Genomic DNA, 20,564 nt, shown 5'->3' on the forward strand with positions numbered 1-20,564 from the left:
TTTACTTCCCTTCCTTCTCTCTCTCTCTCTCTCTCTCCTCTCTCTCTCTCTCTCTCTTTCCTGAGGGGGGGGGAGGGGAGGGGTACAAATCGGGAAAAATTGCAACTGATCTCCCCCACCTTTATTCTTCCTCTTTTTGTTTCCCTTTCCCTTCCCTAACTTCTCTCTCTCTCTCTCATTTAAGTTTGGTGAGGGAGGCAGGGGCCTTTCGCCCCCTCCCCCGATCTACACGATGTTGGTGGGATTAATCGCAACTGATCTCTGCTTCTTTTCACCCTTTTCTTTTCTTCTTCCTCTTTTGTGTTCCGTTTTAGCTACGGACATTCGGTGCGGCAGGCGGACTATTGGTGCGAGATCTATTCCGCACAGATTGTCCGTCAGACATTTGAGGCGCGCACGGAAAGTATGATTTTTGTATAAATATCAAAGTAATATTTTAACACATTTAAGCTCAGTGTGTGTAATATCGAGGATGCGAAGTGCGAGAATGTCTCGTGATTCAGCTTTGATGGCAGCCAATAATTTTTGTTTTAATCATTCGATCTGGTTATCTTTAAAAATTAAAATTAAATTTCTCTGCGAATATAAAATCGACACTAAAGTTATGTTCGGTCGTTTTGGGAATGTGATATGATTCGAGTCTTCGATTGCGTATTGTCATTCATTTCAATTAAATTCAAATAGTTTTTATTTCATAACTCAATCAAAACATGTCGGCATAACCCTGAACAAGACCCCTGAACATCCGGTGGCTTTGCCCCCCTGGACCCCATCTAGGGCCCTAAGGCGGTCCTCTGGATGCTAATCTTTGGATGCTAATGCTAAGTCTTTTGTCAAGTCTGCTCGTTGCTATGGCAGGCAACCAGTAAAAACCAATTCGTTTCATCAAATTATGGAAATGCAAGCATTAATTTAAACAAACAGAATTTTGTTATTCCTGATTGAGGTGTCGTATGAAAGGGCAGAAAATAAACTTTCTAGAAATGTGTTTTTCTCTTTGAAATTCAGATAACGCCCGCCAAATTACTTTTTGGTACCCTCTCTTCAATTTGATTTTAATCACTCGTGCGTGAAATATGCATCATAATTATGAGTTACATCAAATGAAAAAGGAGGATCTAAGCTTTACAAATAATTGTGTCATTTATTAATTATAATTGTGATTAATTCATTTTTTCTGGGACGCACTGTATAGTAGGCCTACTTGCGATATGGCACATGTTCATTTTCCTCGACAACATAAATATATTACGATTTATTTCGTTAACTTAGTCAGCATCGTAGCTACACCCGTACAAATTAGTGCTCACCACCCACCCACCTCCCCCACCCCCCCCCCCCCCCACTTATTCGCCGGCTAATTCGCGGATAAAATTTTTCTCACGAAAAAAAATTAAGTGCTCATTACAGTCCTCGCAATGACTCTCTGGCTCAAAAGTGGCAACCCTATAAGAACCCCTCCCCTCAGTGGCGGATCCAGGGGGGGGGGCCCGGGGGGCCCGGCCCCCCCCCCTTGAGAAAAAAATCATGCAAAATCACGCGATTTTTACCTTTTTGGGGGGTTGGGCCCCCCCCCTGGCGCTCAAGGGGGGGGGGGGTGCAAATTTTAAAATTTTCGAGGACCAAAAAAAAAATTGTGCTCACTACCCCCTCCCCCCTCCCACTGAGCGACTTTTCGGCTGGCTGAGTCGTTGCGATTTTTTTTTGGGACTCCAAAAAAAAAAAATGTCCGCTTACCCCAAATATTATGATGGCAAAATTTCACTTAAATTGTCATAATGTGCAAAGGAGGATTTCATTTAAGACACACTTCTGAAAAGATTTCCCTCTCAAAATGTGTTTGATGACAAATATTGACATAACAATACATAATTTGGGTTTCTTAAGTGTCCGATGTTTGCTTATTAATTGCCATCATAATACATAGTAACTGCCTCCGATCTTGTTTTACTTCACCGTTCGTGTTTGTTATTTATCCCCATCCCTAACCCCACTCGATCGTCATCCTCTCCCCCCCCCCCCCCCCCCCCCCCCCCCCCCCCCCCCCCCCACCCCCCGCCTCCCGGACTCCAAGTCTCCAACCCGCTCCCTCCACGCGTGCATGAGCCGCAACACGCTGATTCTCAATTTAGGGTAATAAACAAGTCACGCCCCTCTCGTTTATCTGTCTGCAATGAGTGTTCTGTAGGCCTAGGTTGTAGGCCAACTAGGTTTTCGTGCACAGTATGCATGTATTGCGTATACGGCCGCCAGCTCGACAGTACATGCATTTCGTGAAGACCGACTTAGCTTCGATCCTCTGCAGTTCTTTTGGAATTCGCTCTTCCAGCCAGTAGCCTATAGTTGATTCAACTTTCAATTTACAAGTTCTGGGTTTTGAAGGGAATCGTAATAGTTTCACCAGTGACAATGTCTCAACACAAGTCGAAGAGAGCGAAAACAGAGGAAAACCAGGGGGCAAACGAATTCTTCCCAGGTACGTTCTATGTCTCTGCCTGCATTCCCTTGCATGCCAGCACACCTGTTGCATTGAGCTGACCTATGTAATGTATAAGGTCAAAATAACACAAATATATTTCGGGTCTACAGGTTGACAATTCATTGTGTTTTAAATGCACCAAACTTGTTTTAAACTTTGTTTTTCTTCATTTAATTACATTGATTTGACCAGCAGAGAGAGAGAGAGAGAGAGAGAGAGAGATCGGGAATAAATGGTGCACAGCCAATTTGATTTTGAGAAACTGTCTCCCATATTCATGATATTGGAGACTTAACTTTATAGTTACAAAAGAACCAAATAAATAACATCAACAATAAGGCAAGCCAGTTTTTTGCCTCTCTGAGATCAGGAGCCCATTGGTTTTGTGTAGGGCTCATAACAAAAACTTATAAAAACATAATTAGATGGTGTATTTTTAAAGAAAGCAGTCAATTTATTTTGAGCAAACGGAAATCCCTTACAGCAAATTCAAATAAAGGAATATTGGTATCCCAAATAGGCTACCAAAAATCTTGACAAAAGTCTGTTACATTAAAGACAACCGCCCAAATACGAAACAGCTTCTCATATCGGCTCTGCTCATCTACTGCTAGAGGGGAGTTTTGGGCCGTGGGGCCAGCTAGTCAGTCAGCCACCCCCCCCCCCCCCCCATCCCCTTCTCCCTTCTCCCACTAATTTATTCAAGCCTTTCCCAATTTTTTCTTGGATCATTGATGAATTTAAGCAAAAATGAACGCAAGTGCCTCCCCCCCCCCCCCCCCCCCACCCAAACCCACACCTGGTGCAGGAAATGGTTAATATCCTTGAATAAACTGTCTTGCATCACAGCATCCTTAGAAATGATTGTGTGTAAAACCTGCTAGGACAAGGGGCAGGAAACACCTTGCAGCCACTAATTTGGGGGATAGGCCCTATAAATTCTCCATTTTTATTGGTGGGGGGGGGGGGGAGGGGTGTAAACTTATTGATCCAGTAGGTTTGCGAGAGCATTCATTTCAGTAGAGGTAGGGGAAAAAAGTGTCTTAATCTGTTTTTAAAAGTTTTAATGAATTTTAATGTTACAGTAATTCAAAGGGGATCTTTAGTTGTTGTTTTTATTGATCTGATTTTGCATACATGTGGTTCTTTTTAGACCATGAGATAATTGATATTAACTCGCAGAATTATCGGTCAAACATGGAAATTAGCATACTAATAGTTGTATCATCAAAAGAATATAAATACGTTTACTTCTTTGTGTTGATGGTGCATAAAAATTATAATGTCAGTTTGTACTCACTAAATTTTTCTCCTGGTCTATTATGTTTTTTGTTTTATGAAAAAAGAATTCCCAATACATAATTTGTAGGCTTTTAAATAGGTTGCTGCATTCCAGATTAATAAATTGTGCATGTTTCCTTGTATCAATTCGTTCTAGCGTAATTCATACTTTCTTTCTTTCTTATCTGATTCAGGTATCAACAAGATTAAATACAAACCTGATGCAAAGCCAACTGATTTACTCTGCTACAAACACTACAATGCAGACGAGGTACAATAATTAAAAATGTATAAAATCACTTTTTTTAAAAAATTTAGAGGTGTTGTGGTCTAGCGGATACATCTTTGAACTGTGGATCACATGGTTGGTGGTTCAAGTTGCAAGACATTGATTATTATCAATTATCTTTGTCATTATTATTTTTGTTAATATTATTAATATTTTTAAAATAAATAATAGTAAACGTAATACAAAGTTTTGGGAAATTTTGAAAATTGGGTGGATAGTGATTCTTTACAATTTTGATATATTTGGATGCCCCTGTAGATGTATTATAAGCACTAGAAAAATTAGCCCCTGAAACACTTCTGCTTTCGAGAAATATTGAATATAAAAATTTACCGGTGCTTCCGGTAAATTTTGATAAATTTCAATTAGCGCCTACTGCCGTACAATGGTAGCTGCAACCATGAAAATCTCAGAATAAGTAGATACAATATATAATTTCCAAACAGGAATAGCTAATCGGTCGATTTTAGTGAAGAAACATCGTTGTATAGCTTAATTAATATCTTGACCTTGAGAGGGAGCTATACAACATAACGAGTGATTCACAATTTCATAACTTTAGACTCGATTTCAACTGCGACAACGATCAGTGAATATTATAGGATCGCATATGCTTCCGATATGTTCATTTGAACCAAATTCATGACCCCATACCAATACTTTGTATTACCTTTAATTGTCGTTATTAGTATTATTATTATTATTATTATTATAATTATTATTGCATGAAGTCTGGAAAATGTGTTTTGTGACAAAGTCATGTATTCATGTTCGTGTGTACATTGACTGAATATTCAACAATGATTTTTAATCGTCCAAGACACTATGAATATGACGGACAAAGAAAGCAGACAAAATATACAGTTCCTCAGGTAGACAAAGGAACATCCCTTCACTGCTATTATGTAAAAAGTGCATGTGACACCTGTTCTACACATTTTTACATAATAGCAGTGAAGGGATGTTCCTTTGTGTACCAGTGAGGAACTGTATATTTTGTCCGCTTTCTTTGTCAGTCATGTTCATAGTGTGACCTAGCATCATTTATCCATTCATGAATGAACCTGCATTCAATCAGCAGATGTATGAGATGTATTGTATTATTACCAACGCTCCTTCTCTCCCCTTTCCTTTTCTTCTCTGCAAGTCACACCCTTTTTATTAATATTTTTATTGTTGTATCTAAGTTAGGGGCTGCGGGCACGTCAAGCTACTTTGCTTATTTCTGTAGCCCTCCTGCATCTAATGTATGTTAATTATGCATTCAGTATATTTGTTTAATTTCGTTTATTATCTGTTTAAAATTATATACACTAAAAATATTGTATCAAACCATATTACGTTCATGTAAATGTATGATGAAAAAAAAGAAAAAAGATGCAGAAACCAATAAATCAAATCAAATCAAATCAACTCAAAGTGTAAGACTTAAATTTCCACATTCATGATGGTTCTGTTGTTTTGGTCCTAACAGGAGATCCTCGGCAAGACCATGGCAGAGTGGCTCAGGTTCTCGGTCTGTTACTGGCACACCTTCAGGGGTGTAGGTCTGGACCCCTTTGGAGGACCAACCATAACTAGAGAGTGGGATGATGGTAAATAATAGACCAAATTCTAGCCTACTTTCTAGCCCAGTATTTAACCTAGTGTCTTGTTGGTTTTGATATTAATCAATTAAAATTGGGTATAATTATGCATCGTTACGTTTTAGATACATTATCAGAATACTTGATGAATATGTTTTCTTTAAATGTCCATGTCCACAATTGTAATACTAGACACAACCAGTTATTCCATCAATTAAAGGTCGCATCTCACCCTCTTTTTAAGTCTATTTGGTTTGTTAGTCCCATTATATGGCATACATTATCCCCCTTAATATGTAATACTCAATTTGGAAATTCTTTTAAAAATACATGCATGTAAGAACAATCGCTATTTACTGTCCCTGTATGTTTAAGTTATGCAATTTAGTATGAAACCGACAGCTACTTGAAATTTATATAATGTTTTTCATTCTTTGTGATGGGTGTATCAACTTGTCAAGCCACATAGGCTTCTACACACTATTTCATTTTCCAACTATTTGTATTTAAATGTTTATAACCTGTTTTTTTGTTTTGTACTGAATTTGAAATAAAATGTATCAATTTTTGAAATTCTTCTATTTTTTTATATATTTTTTTGATCTGGAGAAAAAGATGAGTTTTTGTGTCATTAAACTTTCTCTCTCTCTCTCTCTCTCTATCTTTCTCTCTCTTCTCTCTTCCTCTTCCTCTTCCACCCTCCCTTACTGTCTCTATCTCTCTGCATCTCCCTCTCTCAACTTGACCTCTCTCAACTTGACCTCTCTATCTCTTTCTCCCATTCCTTGTATAGGTAGTGAAAGCTTAGAGAATGCCAAGAGGAGGCTGAGGGTAGCTTTTGAGTTCTTCACCAAGCTAGGCATTAAATACTGGTCGTTCCATGACAGGTTAGTCAAAATGCTCTTAAAGTAATGTTTGAACTCACCACCTTAAACTTAGCTAGGTACATGTATTAGACACTGATCATTTCATGACAGATGAGGCTAAAGCACTACTAGGATTAAATTTAAACTCGCCACCTATATCATTTGTTACCAAGGCTAGGCATTATAGATGCAGTTGGTCATTTCATTACAGGTGAGTGTAAAACGCTACTAGAAGAAAGTGTGAAATCACCACCTTGGAGTTCTACACCAAGCTGAGGCATTAGATTAAAGTCGTTCCATAACAGATAAGTTCATAACGCTGCTAGATTAGAGTGTGAACTCAGTAGGTAGTGCCACTCTGCAAGTTTGATGCAAATATTAAAAAAAGAATTGAAGTGCAATGAAGTGAAAGAAAAACACATTTCAAAGTGTTCAACGTTACAATATCACATTCAGGTCTGTATCTTCCTCTAGAAAATTTCAGTCTTTGAAATTCAGATTTTCACTTTCTATTTGAGAGTTTGAACCCCAAAAAAGAGGCTATGAAAGCATGAATTTTAATACATTTTTTTTGTTTACCTTGGTATATGTATATTCATGTGTATATTCATGTGTCTTACACATGTCACAGAATAAGATAGCAGATTTTGTATCCTGTAAAAATATTACCCATTATGCAATATATGTTGTCTAATTGGTCAAAGTTAAGCTGTTATCTCTGCCATATCTCTGATAATATATTTACTCCTACTGCATATCATTGAACCATGTTTGTGTTATCTAACTTGCATGTGTTCTAGCTGTCCAGGCAACTCCACAAATACACCCCTGTCAACATTACACAATTAAGTCAGTTTATTGTTTACTTTGAAAGAACCTACACAGCACAAAGTTACATTGAACAGCTAGGCCTATATATATATTGTCAAATTTATTCCTTTGGATATTCTTCTAAAGTCCAATTTAGCAATAAAACAGGCATTATACTTCATTTCAAAGTTCATGTATGATAATTGTGTGAGCATAGGCTCATTCAGATACATGTATGGCTCAGTAAATCGCTGCAATTAACGTCACATTAATTTTGTTAAAGGTAAAGACCAGTTATGGTCATGCAATTGCATTGTGAAAGAAACGTTGTGGAATCGATCAGAAAAGGTTGATCATCTAGCATCTAGCATCTGCAAGGTTCTGGAATCGTCAAAATGATAAGAAATTTGGCCCATTCTTCGTAAAGTTACAAGCACTATACACAGAAAGATGTATATGGGACTATCCTATATCTCTCACAGACCATGAGAGAAACAAATTTACCAAATATATGAATTAGTAGGCGGTTTCCCGGCAAATTTTTTATCATCATGTATTAGTCAAAACATATTCTTTCACATGATTGGTAATGAGAGCTTCCATTTCATTTTTTGAAATTGGGGTGTTTCCAATACTGGGGGGTGTTTCACAAAGATCCTAAGCTGAACTTATCTCTAAGTTGGACTTAACAATTATGGAAAGCCATTAGCATCCTTGAAAATATTTTGTAAAGTTATTTTAAAAGGCATAAAATGTTGATTCAAATCATTCATAGTTCTTATTATCATGGGAGATTTCATGTTCTTGGCGTGGAATTTATAAAAAAAAGTCTAAAATACTTGAATTTTTGCTTTTGAATATATTTCATTTTAAGACTCCAATGGCTGTCCATAATTTTTAAGTCCAATTTAGAGTTAAGTTCTACTTAGGATCTTTGTGAAACACCCCCCAATCTTTACCTTTAACGTATATTAAAATGAATGGCAACTGTGTAATAATAATAATAATATTCCGCTTTTATATAGCGCCCAATACATCTATGGTATGTCTAAGCGCTTTACAGATATATTATTACCCGGTCATCGGATTCAGGCTTACCTGCACAAAATGTATGCACATTCTCCACTCCATGGGCAGCATTCCATAACACAGGTCCTGCGCATATTCACTGAGCTCTGTGTTATAAGATTCAGAAATTTGATGCGTGTTAAACTTTATGTATCATTTTTTTTAAACGCCACAGTTTTTAATGAAGCCTTAGTGGGGAATAGTGGAGCAGAAGGGATTACCATAGATCTTGCCTGGCAAGACTGACATTTCCAAATTCTGTTATTTTGTTTTTTTTTCTTCTTTATTTTTGTTTTTTGATATACTCCTCTTCCTGATTGGCAGAGATGTTGCTCCAGAGGGCGCCACCATAGAAGAGTCGAACCGTAATCTCGATGAGATCGTTGATCTAGCTCTGGAACTCCAGAACAAAACAGGAGTCAAGCTTCTATGGAACACTTGTAACCTTTTCTCTCACAAGAGGTAATATGTGACACGTTCTTTCAAATCATTTGTCTCTATTATTATGGTATTGATATCAGCACTTCCTGTGTGATATAATTATAATAAAGGGTAATTTCAACTTCACATTGAAATCCAGAAAATGAGAAATAGTGAAAGTTTGTGAAGAATTTGACAGTTCATGAGGTTTGATAAGGTTCATATCTATTGTCCATTTTACAATAGAAATTTGTGGTATTTACATGGTATATAGATACACAAATAACAATTTACGTCCATTCAAAAAGACATTCAATAAAATAATTTTGAGTTGACAGAAACTTTTTTTTTGATCCTCAGGAATATATATATCCTCTAGAGAGACTTTGTCTGGTCTAGTGCATAATTCAGTTCATGAATATGAACATTGTAAAATGGAAATTGCCAGTTTCTGTAATGTTAAAAGTTATTCAAACAGGTTTATACAGTCTAAAGAATAACCCCCAAAATGATTTTGTGCCTATTTGAGAAGGTTAAGCTGGTTCATTCAGACAAGGTTAAAACTTTATTCCTCTGTGACCATTCTTTTATCTTCTGAATTTTCAGTCTAAAGCTATAAATTTTGTTTTGGCCTTTTTCTTTTTCGCCCCGTGTTTTATATATCGTTCTATGTCTTATTTCATCTTTTAATCTACAATTTTTTTTTTTTTTTTTTTTTTTTTTGCATATTCATATAACCGACTGTTTAAATATCCTCTCTCAATTTCATTTGAGCACTTTTTCCTTTTTCCTTTTATTTCATAAGGGGACTATCTTGACAAGACAGCCTTGGTCTTTTATGGTACCCTTGATTACATTGATATGATTTCCATCTTCTATTCTACTACTTGTCAAAGCCTGTTCAGCATCTAGACAAGGGTGATCTTTTGCTGACGGTGGACGGCTTGTGTAAATTTGTGCCGAAATATATACATGTTTATGGTGCAAGTAAAATGATAAAAATCATAAAATCATAAAAAATAATGATGATGCTGTGACTATTCGCAGCTGATGGCTTCCTTGAACTGCTTCAATGTGGGCAGTTCAATGATATTTGTAGGAAGCTCATCCCAGTCTTTCATGGTGCGAGGAAAGAAGCTGTATTTGTAAGAATTGGAGGATGTACCAAGTCTGGTGAAACGAAGGTGATGTTGACTCCTTGTAGCTCTGTCTTTCTGTGAGATGTAATCTGGAAGAGGGATGGCTATCTGGTGGTGGAGGATCTTGTACATCATGGCTAGACGTGATTCCAGTCGTCGCTCTTGTAGAGTTGGGAGTCCGATGTTCAATCGCATAGCCGTGACGCTGTCTTCTCGGCTGTGATTCCCTGTGATGAAGCGTATCCCCCTCCTCTAAACTTTCTCAAGGCTATCTATCAGGTTTTGCCGATATGGATCCCATATAGCTGCCCCATATTCTAGTTGTGATCTGACTAGTGTTGTGTATGCCTGTTTCTTGATGGCAGATGAGCATAGGCTGAGGTTTCTTCGAATGAATCCAAGTGTTCTGTTGGCTTTGGCTGCGACTGCCTTGATGTGATGTTTCCAGCTAAGTTTTTCATGGATCTCCATCCCCAAGTAAGACTGGCTGGAAACAGCGGCGAGCACCTCATCTCCCATGGTGTAGTTAAGGATGATGGGTTTCTGCATGCGATGAATTCTCATGCTGTAGCACTTCTTCGCATTTGTGCAGCTTTTGAAGGTCTTTCTGTAGATCCTGGGCATCCTCATCTTTGTCGATCTTTCTGAACAAGAGGCAATCATCGGCAAAGAGCTTAATGGTTAAACTAATGTCCTCTCCAATATCATTGATGTAAAGTAGGAACATCAGTGGCCCTAAAACTGTCCCCTGCGGCACCCCTGATTCAACATCTATGGTTTCCGATGCTGCTCCATCAACAACTAGTCGTTGTGTCCGTGCAGTCAGCCAGGTCTTTATCCAGTTCTTGGTGTTGTCTCGGATGCCGTAATGATCTATTTTCCCCAGTAAGCGCTGATGTGGTACCGTGTCGAAAGCTTTGGAGAAGTCGAGTATCAGCATGTCAATCTGGTGGTGATGGTCCAGAGCCCTCGCTATTTCTTCGACTGTTATAGCAAGCTGCGACTCGGTGGAATGTTGTTTCCGAAATCCATGTTGGTAATGTTGGAGTAGAGTGTGCAATTCCAGGTGATCCATGATTGAGTGGAAGATAATATGTTCCATCAGTTTAGTTGTTACACACGTCAAGGACACTGGGCGGTAATTCACTGGGAGGCTTCTATTACCCTTTTTGTAGATGGCTACAATGTTTGCTGTGAGCCAATCTTGAGGCAAGGTTCCAGTTACATAGGATTGAGTAAAGATGACCTGAAGAACGGGAGCTATCTGTTGTGCAGCTTCTTTTTAGAATGCGTATTGGTACCTGGTCTGGTCCCGGAGCTTTCCCTGGGTTTAGGTTCTCCAACAGCTTTTTGATTCCATCAGTATTAAACTCGATGCATGGCATAGATGGATGTTGACTGGTGCCCTTGGTTGGGACGTGGTTAGTATCTTCCTTTGTGAATACTGTTCCGTTTTTTTGATGTGTATGTAAATATATGCTTTATTAGAATTGAATAAAATTGAACTTGAACTTAAACTTTATTAAAGACTGTTTGAATATATATGCTGATCAGGAGTTCCTCTCTTACTGTAAACAGGTACATGAATGGCGGTGCTACTAACCCTGATGCTCATGTTGTAGCCTACGCAGCAGCAGCTGTGAAGAAAGGACTAGAGGTTGGCAAGAAACTGGGAGGAGTAAACTTTGGTGAGTTGTTTATATCATACTATCAAAGCACACTCTCTGTGAATGGCTTGTAACAGCCTGTTTTTACTTCTTGAAACTTAGTGAATCTCGGCCTCTTTGTATACATCAGAAATTTGGAAAAATTTCATGCATGCCAATTTTCCTGTTTCACGTTTGTTCATGTCTGCTTTTATATCAGAGAAGATAGCCAGCTAACTTTTGTGTCACAATTTTTTTTTTTTAAATCACTTTTTACAAAGCAAGGAAGAGATGTTATGATGTGAGCTTACATTAAAGGTACTATGTCCCTTTTGCAGCCAACCTCAAATTCTGTAGAACTTTGCAGGAATTATGAATATGTCATGTATGTCCTATCTGTGAAATTTAAACGTTAGCAGTGTCCTTATATTCAAATTATGCAAGAAAACCCGTTTCACTGTCAGACACTATTGAGTGACTGACTGGTTTTTTTCTTCTTTGGTAATAACATACATGAAAAGAGTTGTTAAGGGTACATGAGCATTTGTCTACATCAATAACCCACTTCTTGTGATGGCCAAGATTAAACTGATTGAATCTTTGCGCAGCATAAAACGTATGACCATTCGGTACAATTGTCTGAAAATCAAAACTATTACTTTTGGGCTCTATAGCCCTAAAGTCGATTTGACAACTAATAGTCATTATTTTCCCACTTGAAGACATTTTCATGCCCCACCTTTTGAAGGGAAGTTCTAAATAAGTATTATCTTTCAAATGCAATTGGAATTTAACTTTTTCATTTTTTGGGCCTGCAAATGGGACATAGTACCTTTAAAAATGTAATATATATGGATAACTGATTTGATATTATTTAACTTAACTAATTTCTGTTGTATTTTTAGTTTTCTGGGGAGGACGAGAGGGCTACCAGAGCCTGCTCAATACTGACCTACAGGGGGAGCTCTCCCACATGGCAAACTTCTTCAAGATGGCCATTAGTGAGTGGAATTTTTTACAAATGTGGACATTATTGAAATTAGATACGTAGATCTTGAAATACACAGATAAATAAACTTAAGTGTACCCGGTAGATACCATGTTACATTTAGATATATAAATATAAAGATAGACGGAGACAGATAAAGAAATAGATAGATGGATAGATATATGGAGAAATAGAAAGATATATAGATGGCTAGAAAGATATTCAGATAGATAGATAAATAGATAGATAGATAGATAAATGGATAGATGGATAGATAAATGGATATATAAATAGATAGTTATATGGATGGATGGATAGATATATACATGTAGATAGATAGATAGATGGATAGATTGATAGTTAGATAGATAAATGTAGATTGATTATGAAATAGATAGATAGATATAGATAGATGGAAAGAAAAATAGATAGATAGATAGATAGGTTAAGATAGATGAGATACATGTAGATGATTGAATAGATAACACAAAAATAGATTTATACATCAATTAATTGATTCATTCCCTGTATGTTATTTATCACATGATTAATCAATTGAAGGTTTGGTTTGATTGATAAAACTGCTGTCAGGAATGTAGCTGAATTGATATATACGCAATATTGATCAATTGTCTAGATGACGGTAGATTAATGTATGTGATGTTATGTATGAGATTTATTGCCGACCTTTGACCTATGATGTCATTTTTCCCTGTTTTTTTTTTACAGAGTACAAGAATGAGATTGGATTCACTGGTCAGCTTTTGATAGAACCCAAACCCAAAGAACCAACCAGGCATCAGTATGATTACGGTAAACATCTAAATGCATATCTTTTTTTTGGGAGGGGGGGCAATTCCTTTGAGAGTGAAAATATAAATTGTAAGGCACTGAAAATGCAAAGCAATTTTTTTTAACATAGGTATGGAAAAGATGAGACTCTTGAAAAAAAAAATCTAGGTTCCCCCTTCTAGGAATACTGCCCCACTGTCTCCCATTTCTTCTATCTTGCCTGTTACCCTCAAAACTGCTATCGAAGTGGTTAAACCCAGTGGACCAACTTCCCTCTTCCTTCCCGAACTGTGTCATGAATCAACTTTCAATATAATACCCCATAATGACTGTAATAACTGAATTTTGTTGGGAATATATATTCTCCCCCGATTTTTTGGACAAGGCAGCTCACACTTTAATTAATGTCTATTTGTTATTATTTCAAATCATTGAAAGCACGTTAAGATCAAGATGATTTGATGTTGTTTATTTTTTATTTTTTAGATGCAATGACAGTGATTGGTTTCTTGGAGCACTTTAATCTACAGAATGATTTCAAATTGAACATCGAACCAAACCATACCATGTTAGCTGGACATGCGTATGAGCATGACATCGTTATGGCTTCTGCGTGAGTATGATAAATTGTTCATCTTTCCATCCAGTATTCTATTCAATTCAATTCAATTTAATTCAAATTTAATTCAATTCAATTCAATTCAATTCAAATTCAATTCAATTCAAATTCAAATTCAAATTCAATTCAATTCAATTCAATTCAATTCAATTCAATTCAATTCAATTCAATTCAATTCAATTCAATTCAATTTAAATTCAATTCAATTCAATTCACATTTCCATTCCAGTATAAACTTTTGCCCAAATTTCAACAATAATGGAGAGTTATTGGGAATTGATGTATCGATCATTTCAAATTATCTCGACTAGTATACCACACATATATGAATATTTATTTCACTGTGATCCAACAGAAATAACCACAGCAAGTGTGTTGCAGATGCGTGTCTTAACATGATTCTTTACTTGAAGGGGTGTACTAAAGTGTGAGACAATAATTGAGTGACTCGACTGAGTGATGTGATCTTCAATATCTGTTTAAAAACACTTTATTGTATGTATCTCAAAGTCTATGCAAATAATGGACACAGATAAAAACAGCTTTGCACATTCGTTTGTGCCTTGATATGAAACGATATAGTGCATTTATCTCCTTAAATTGGTCCAATGTATTTTTCAAGTTACTATAACTACATTTGACCTTTGGCCTTTGAACTGTTGACAATTGATTTTATTCTTCTCATCAGCAGCAGAGCAGATTAGACTGACAATTCATTATACATTTGCATTTAAACTTTTTTTTTCTTTGTCCCTCCCTCCCTCTCTGTCTTTCTGTCTCTGTCTCTCTTTCTCTCTCTCTCTCTCTCTCTCTCTCTCCCCTTTTCTCTCTCCCCTTTTCTCTCTCTCTCTCCCTTTCTCTCTCATGCTCTCTCCTTCGCTACCTTCTTCTGAACCTTTATCTCTCCTTCCTTTAATCTCTTTGCTATCACATGTGTATAGGCCTACTGAAGCAATGTATAATTCTTTGTAATTTTTCCTTTTGTTTATATACACTCTATTTCTTTTGCACATTCTATGTTTATAATTGTATATTGTATTATTCTAGTTGTAAACTGACCCCTTCAGCTTGCTGGTCACTTCTTATAGACCAATGAACAATACACCAATAAATGTATGTTTATATGTCTCTCATTTTCTTTTCTTGCAGTCTTCGTATGCTAGGCTCGATTGATGCTAACACTGGATCCCCTGACCTTGGCTGGGATACCGATCAGTTCCCCATGGATATCAGAGGAGCTACGGCTATCTGCAAGGTAGGCTGCCTGTACGATTCATAGCTGCATTGACACTGCAAGCAAAAAATTCACATTCCTATGTTTTTTTCGGTAGTTGCATAGTACCTACCCGAAAACAGGACAAAGAAACAAAACAAACAAATCCACCTCTGGTGTGTTTTTTTTTTGAAGACCTGCCGAAATGTCACCACTTTTTGCAGTGTTTAAATGCCTGCTTGAGAAACTGTGGTACAATTCCGCAGTAAATGGATGATATTTTTTAAATGGTGTTTGCACTGTGTAAATGGTCCCATTATGTATCACACATTGCCCTTTTCTTCAATTCAGGCAATATGATTACAATTTAAATATAGTCTCATATTGTTTTGTTTTTATAAGCAGAAGATGTCTATAAACAAGTTCTTTTTAGTACAGTTTTTGGTTGGTTTGAAAAATATATGATTGTATTCTCCAATACCCTGATTATGGGTGACATGAGAATAAATGTCATTGTCATTGTCACATGAAAATGGTTTACCATTGGTTCATCTTACCCCCCCCCCCCCTGCAGTGCATTATTGACCAGGGCGGGGTAGCACCAGGCGGTCTCAACTTTGATGCCAAGGTCCGACGTGAGTCCACAGACTTGGCGGACATGTTCTACGCTCACATCGGGGCTATGGATTCCTTTGCCAGAGGTCTGCGCAATGCTGCCAAGATCATTTCTGAGGGGCACCTCCAGAAGATGGTAGAGGTAGGTTTGCTGAATTAACTTCTTGTAATTTTTGATATTATTTATATTCACACAAATTTCTTTAACTTTAAATTCATTACAAAAAATTATAGAGAAAAAAACATTTAAAACATCAAATTTGATTTGACAATGTATGTGTTAATCATTTACATAGTTTATTGTATATTTTGCATTTTCCAACTTATTTGAAGTATACTACATGTATATCTCAGTAAGCATCTATTGTAATTATCTCTTGAATTTCTACCGTACTGTGTAACGCGCATATAGAGGCCTTTTGAGTATTATTGCTCTATATAAGAATCTACTTATTATTATTATTATTAAAAGATACTGATTTCTTTTTGCTGTCATTATATAATGGACAGAAAAGTATAAAACTATACTTCATCAGCTATTTGTACTCTAGATAATTATAGTATCCCAGTTTCCAATATAGCATGTACATGGAATAAGCAGTTTCCTCATTTCATAGAGCTTTGTGTTTAATACTGTTAAAGTGTTTTAGAAATTTAATTTTCTTAAAGCATGTGAAGAACAGTATATATCAGGATGTGAACCCAGTGTTTAGTATGCCTGCATACAAAAACTAGTAATCTTTCGACAGATCTGCATGATAGGCTACATAGCCCTTCAAAGCGGGACTGCACTACTTGCGCCTCCTATATAGCAAACAATGCTCCACATGATCCTCTTTTTCTTATGTTAATTGAGAGCTGATTTGATGAGATAACCACCTGTCTGTGACCTTGCAGGGAGGTCTAATCCCTATTGGCCAAGCTAGTGCAGAAGGGCTTTAAAGATAAATAGCAGAAGAAAGAAGAAGATTTTGCCACTTTTGCCAATAGTTAATCGTGAAGAGAGGTGAAGAAAGTGACCAAAGTAGTGGAGCTACATTACTTTTCCATTTTATTTTATATTTAGGATCGTTATTCCAGCTTCACCCATGGTATTGGACTGAAAATAGCAGAAGGCACGGCTACCCTCCAGGATTGTGAGGTACATTAGTAAATAAAATAAAAAATCTTATCTGCTTTGAATGAAATGAATGTTTTATTTGTTCTATTCCATATGAGGCCCACATCTCTATATCATTTATTATCCTTTACCTTTATTAAAGCCACTACAAAACATATACCGGTAATAGAATATTATTGGGTTTTCATAGAGATTGCAGTGGGAACAGAATTGTATATTTTAGAATTATTGCTGCCAAATAGGAGTCCTGAAATTCTTAAAAGATATGCTTTAATTTACTTCAAGTGGTAAAGAAAAAAGGGCTGTTTTTTTTGTTTTGGTAAAAAGCAATCCTTGCCCTAAAAGCTGTACCAGATGAACGAGAAGAAAAACAGAGATTTCTGTAATATAAAGTAAATATTTTGTTGCCTTTGGTGTTTGATAAAGTGGATTTTTGAAAGGCAAATAAACATTACAATATGTTAATTGGCAACAAGTTAAGATTTTTAAATGCACATTTAATAATTAAATTTTCAATTTTTTGTCCATGTTCCTTTATATTCCTTCTTTTATATGTATCATATCATTATCGTCATCATTATATAATTATTATCGTCATTCTTATCTTGACGAGTTTATGTTTACAATGCGTGGTCTTATTCCTTCCTGTGTATTAGGCATTCATCAAGAAAGCTGGAGAGCCTGCCGTCACCTCTGGCCAACAGGAGAAATACGAGTCACTTGTTAACCGTTACGTTTAAATATAATCCTAGCTCTTCTTATTCAGGGAAAATGGTGTCTTATTGTATTAACAAAACTTGCGTGTTGATTTCATAAGCCATCCAGGGCCCTGCATGTCCCATAATGAATTTTGATTGATTGTATCTCACCCAATATTAATTGTATGTTAAATTATGACTTTTCAGTAATTGATAACTTGCAATTAATATGAGACACTTGTCAACCGTTACATTTAGATATAAAACTAGTTCTTCATATTCAGGGAAAAGGTGTTTTATTGTAAGAAAATTTGGTTGATGTCGTAAACCATCCAGGGCCCTCTACCATAATGAATTTTGATTGATTGTATCTCCCCCATTATTAATCTCCTTCACCAAATTGTAACTTTTCAGTAATTGATAACCGTTACAATTAATAAAAGACGCTTGTTGACCTTTACGTTTAGATATAATTCTAGCTCTTTGTATTCAGGGAAAAATTATTGTAACAAAACTTTGCTAATGTGATAATCATTCAGGCCCTGTATCCTAATGAATTTTGCTTGATCGTATCTCACCTCATTATTAATTGTATCTCCTTCAACCAACTAAAACTTTTCTGTAATTGGTAACTCTCAATTAATATGAGTCACTTAATTGTCAACTGTTATGTTTAAATATAAACCTCCTTGTATTCAGGGAAAAGGTTTTTTATTGTAAGTGTAAGAAAAGTTGGTTGATGTCATAAACCATTCAGGACCCTGTATCATAATGAATTTTGATTGATTGTATCTCCCCCATTATTAATTGTATCTCCATCAACCAATTGTAACTTTTCAGTAAAAAGTGACTAACCAGTACAATTAATTTGTATGTTACAGAAATGTATAATGCATGGTAAGATACAATCAAATGCAGCAAGATTGGACATACTTTAGATTTTCATGATTCATTTTCAACATTTACATTAAATTAAAAAAATGAAACTCAAAAGTCAATTTTTACATAGTGTGTGCACTTCAACATGCATGATCGAAAAAGAATTTTGATCATTATTTTTACATCATTTATCATCAAGTGTCCAGTGAAAATGTCAAAATTGAAATCATGTATGTCTGATGATAAACGTGCCTAGCAGTGGTACAGAAAATGGTTGATATTAGTCAATTTTTATATCCTCAAAGACTTTTATATATATTTTTGTATGCGATTTGTATTCATTTTATATGAATCAATCTCTTTTACTTCAATTCCTTCCATTATCTTGTTGGGAAATATGGGAAGTGTCTTTTGACCAATATAGTTCTTCTTTTCTTGTTTCATTATTCATTATAAAATCTATTAGATTGGGATGAAGATCCAGAACAGCAAAGCATTGTAAATGTAATGTGCAGTAGTATTGTGTGTGAATTATTTGAACATTTTTTTTTTCTTCTAAATTTGTAATGTGGATTTAATTAGTCTGCATGGTTCCAGAACAGATATGTCTTCAAAACATTTGAAACCTCCTTTATCTTGCCTTTCACAACTCAAATCAAATTATTTTTCTATTCTTGATCCTTTGTCTATGCAACCCAGAGAAAATATATATGTATACTGGTACATGTATTTCAAATGCAGCTGTGATATGATACCACAATTTGAACATTTAAAAATGTATTTTTATAATATGCACTGTTTTTGTTGTAGAAGCGCAGTTGTAAGCCAAAAACATTCAGTTTAGTTATAGTTGATACGTCTTTACAAAAGAATGTGTCCATAAATTGTCTATATTGTTCTTTCTAGATATAATGAGAGCCTATTTCAGAAATTTGTTTTCTTTAACAAATTTAAAATCATATATGGATTAATTTGTTATGTAAAACAATTAGTTAATCAGCTGTAAAGCAGCCATCACTTTGGTACAATTCTTTTAAAAAGAGGGAAATTAAATTCAGTTGTTTAACATCAAGCTTTGTTTAACTAGACTTCCTTATTCTTTGTTGGAGCTGTATTATGAATGTCTGTACTCAGGCGCGTACACAGGGGGGGGGGGGGATGAACACCCCCCCTTTGGTATTTTTTTGGGTGTAAACCCCCCCCCCCCCCTTTGGATTTTTTTTTTTGGCTGACCTAAAAAAGCTGACCTTACCCCCCCCCCCCCAACGGAGCAAAATGTCAAATTTTTAAATTTCGAGACCAAAAAAATTCAGCGGCTGGCTGAGTCGTTGCGAAATTTTCGGCCCGATTTATAAATGTTAAACCCCCCCTTGAAAAAATGCTGCGTACGCGCCTGTCTGTACTTCATCTTTGCGTGCACATTTCTAAATTCCTTTTCCTTCTGTGTTCATCTGTAATACTATCTTCACACATTTCTTGTTCTCCCTTTCGTTTTAGAGTACTATATAATTGTTAAATGCTACCAATAAGGGTATAAGAGTTGGCTATCAACTCCGAATCCCTCAGCTCCACCCCCCCCCCCTCCCCACCACTTTTCCTCCTAATCTTTACTCTTTGAGGTCTAGTTGACATGTCAATGATAGTGATAAATTTACCAATGTAGAAGAGGTATATATTGGTGTTGCTGTTTTCCTCGGATCCAACACCATTTTAACAAGGATCCATCTGAATGTGTATTACTAGATTCTTCTAGTCAATTATTGCTTACATGGTTTTTTGTTCTCATTAATACATCCAAGTATTAAATAAAGTACGGTAGATATTTTCCTAATCAATAATTAATATGTTGGTACTGTTCTCGTAATATGTGCCATAACCCTTTCTAATGCTCTCATCCCTCTCTTTTTCTAGTTTCCATTCTCTCTCTCTGCCCTCTCTACCTCCCTTTCCTCCTGTATTCAGTTCCCCCATACTGTCCTCTATCTCTTTCCCTTCTTTTCTCGTATTCCTCTCCCCCTTCTCTCCCCTCTCTTCCTTCCCCTTGACCTCTCCCTGT

General features: G+C 36.2%; 1 protein-coding gene across 1 annotated transcript; it reads left to right on the forward strand.

Annotated features, from left to right (window-relative positions):
* The first annotated feature begins 2,254 nt into the window (after positions 1 to 2,254).
* LOC115922968 (xylose isomerase-like) lies at positions 2,255 to 19,580 on the forward strand. Its single transcript, XM_030982832.1, has 13 exons — positions 2,255 to 2,476; positions 3,955 to 4,031; positions 5,524 to 5,644; positions 6,429 to 6,522; positions 8,704 to 8,841; positions 11,517 to 11,626; positions 12,490 to 12,585; positions 13,302 to 13,385; positions 13,851 to 13,977; positions 15,133 to 15,238; positions 15,771 to 15,953; positions 16,878 to 16,952; positions 17,588 to 19,580. The coding sequence occupies exons 1-13, from the start codon at positions 2,410 to 2,412 to the stop codon at positions 17,669 to 17,671; spliced, it is 1,362 nt and encodes a 453-aa protein (XP_030838692.1). The 5' UTR covers positions 2,255 to 2,409; the 3' UTR covers positions 17,672 to 19,580.
* The last annotated feature ends 984 nt before the right edge of the window (positions 19,581 to 20,564 follow it).

This window comes from Strongylocentrotus purpuratus, unplaced genomic scaffold, assembly GCF_000002235.5.
Source record: "Strongylocentrotus purpuratus isolate Spur 01 unplaced genomic scaffold, Spur_5.0 spur5_scaffold_13, whole genome shotgun sequence".
NCBI classification, from domain to species: Eukaryota; Metazoa; Echinodermata; class Echinoidea; order Camarodonta; family Strongylocentrotidae; genus Strongylocentrotus; species Strongylocentrotus purpuratus.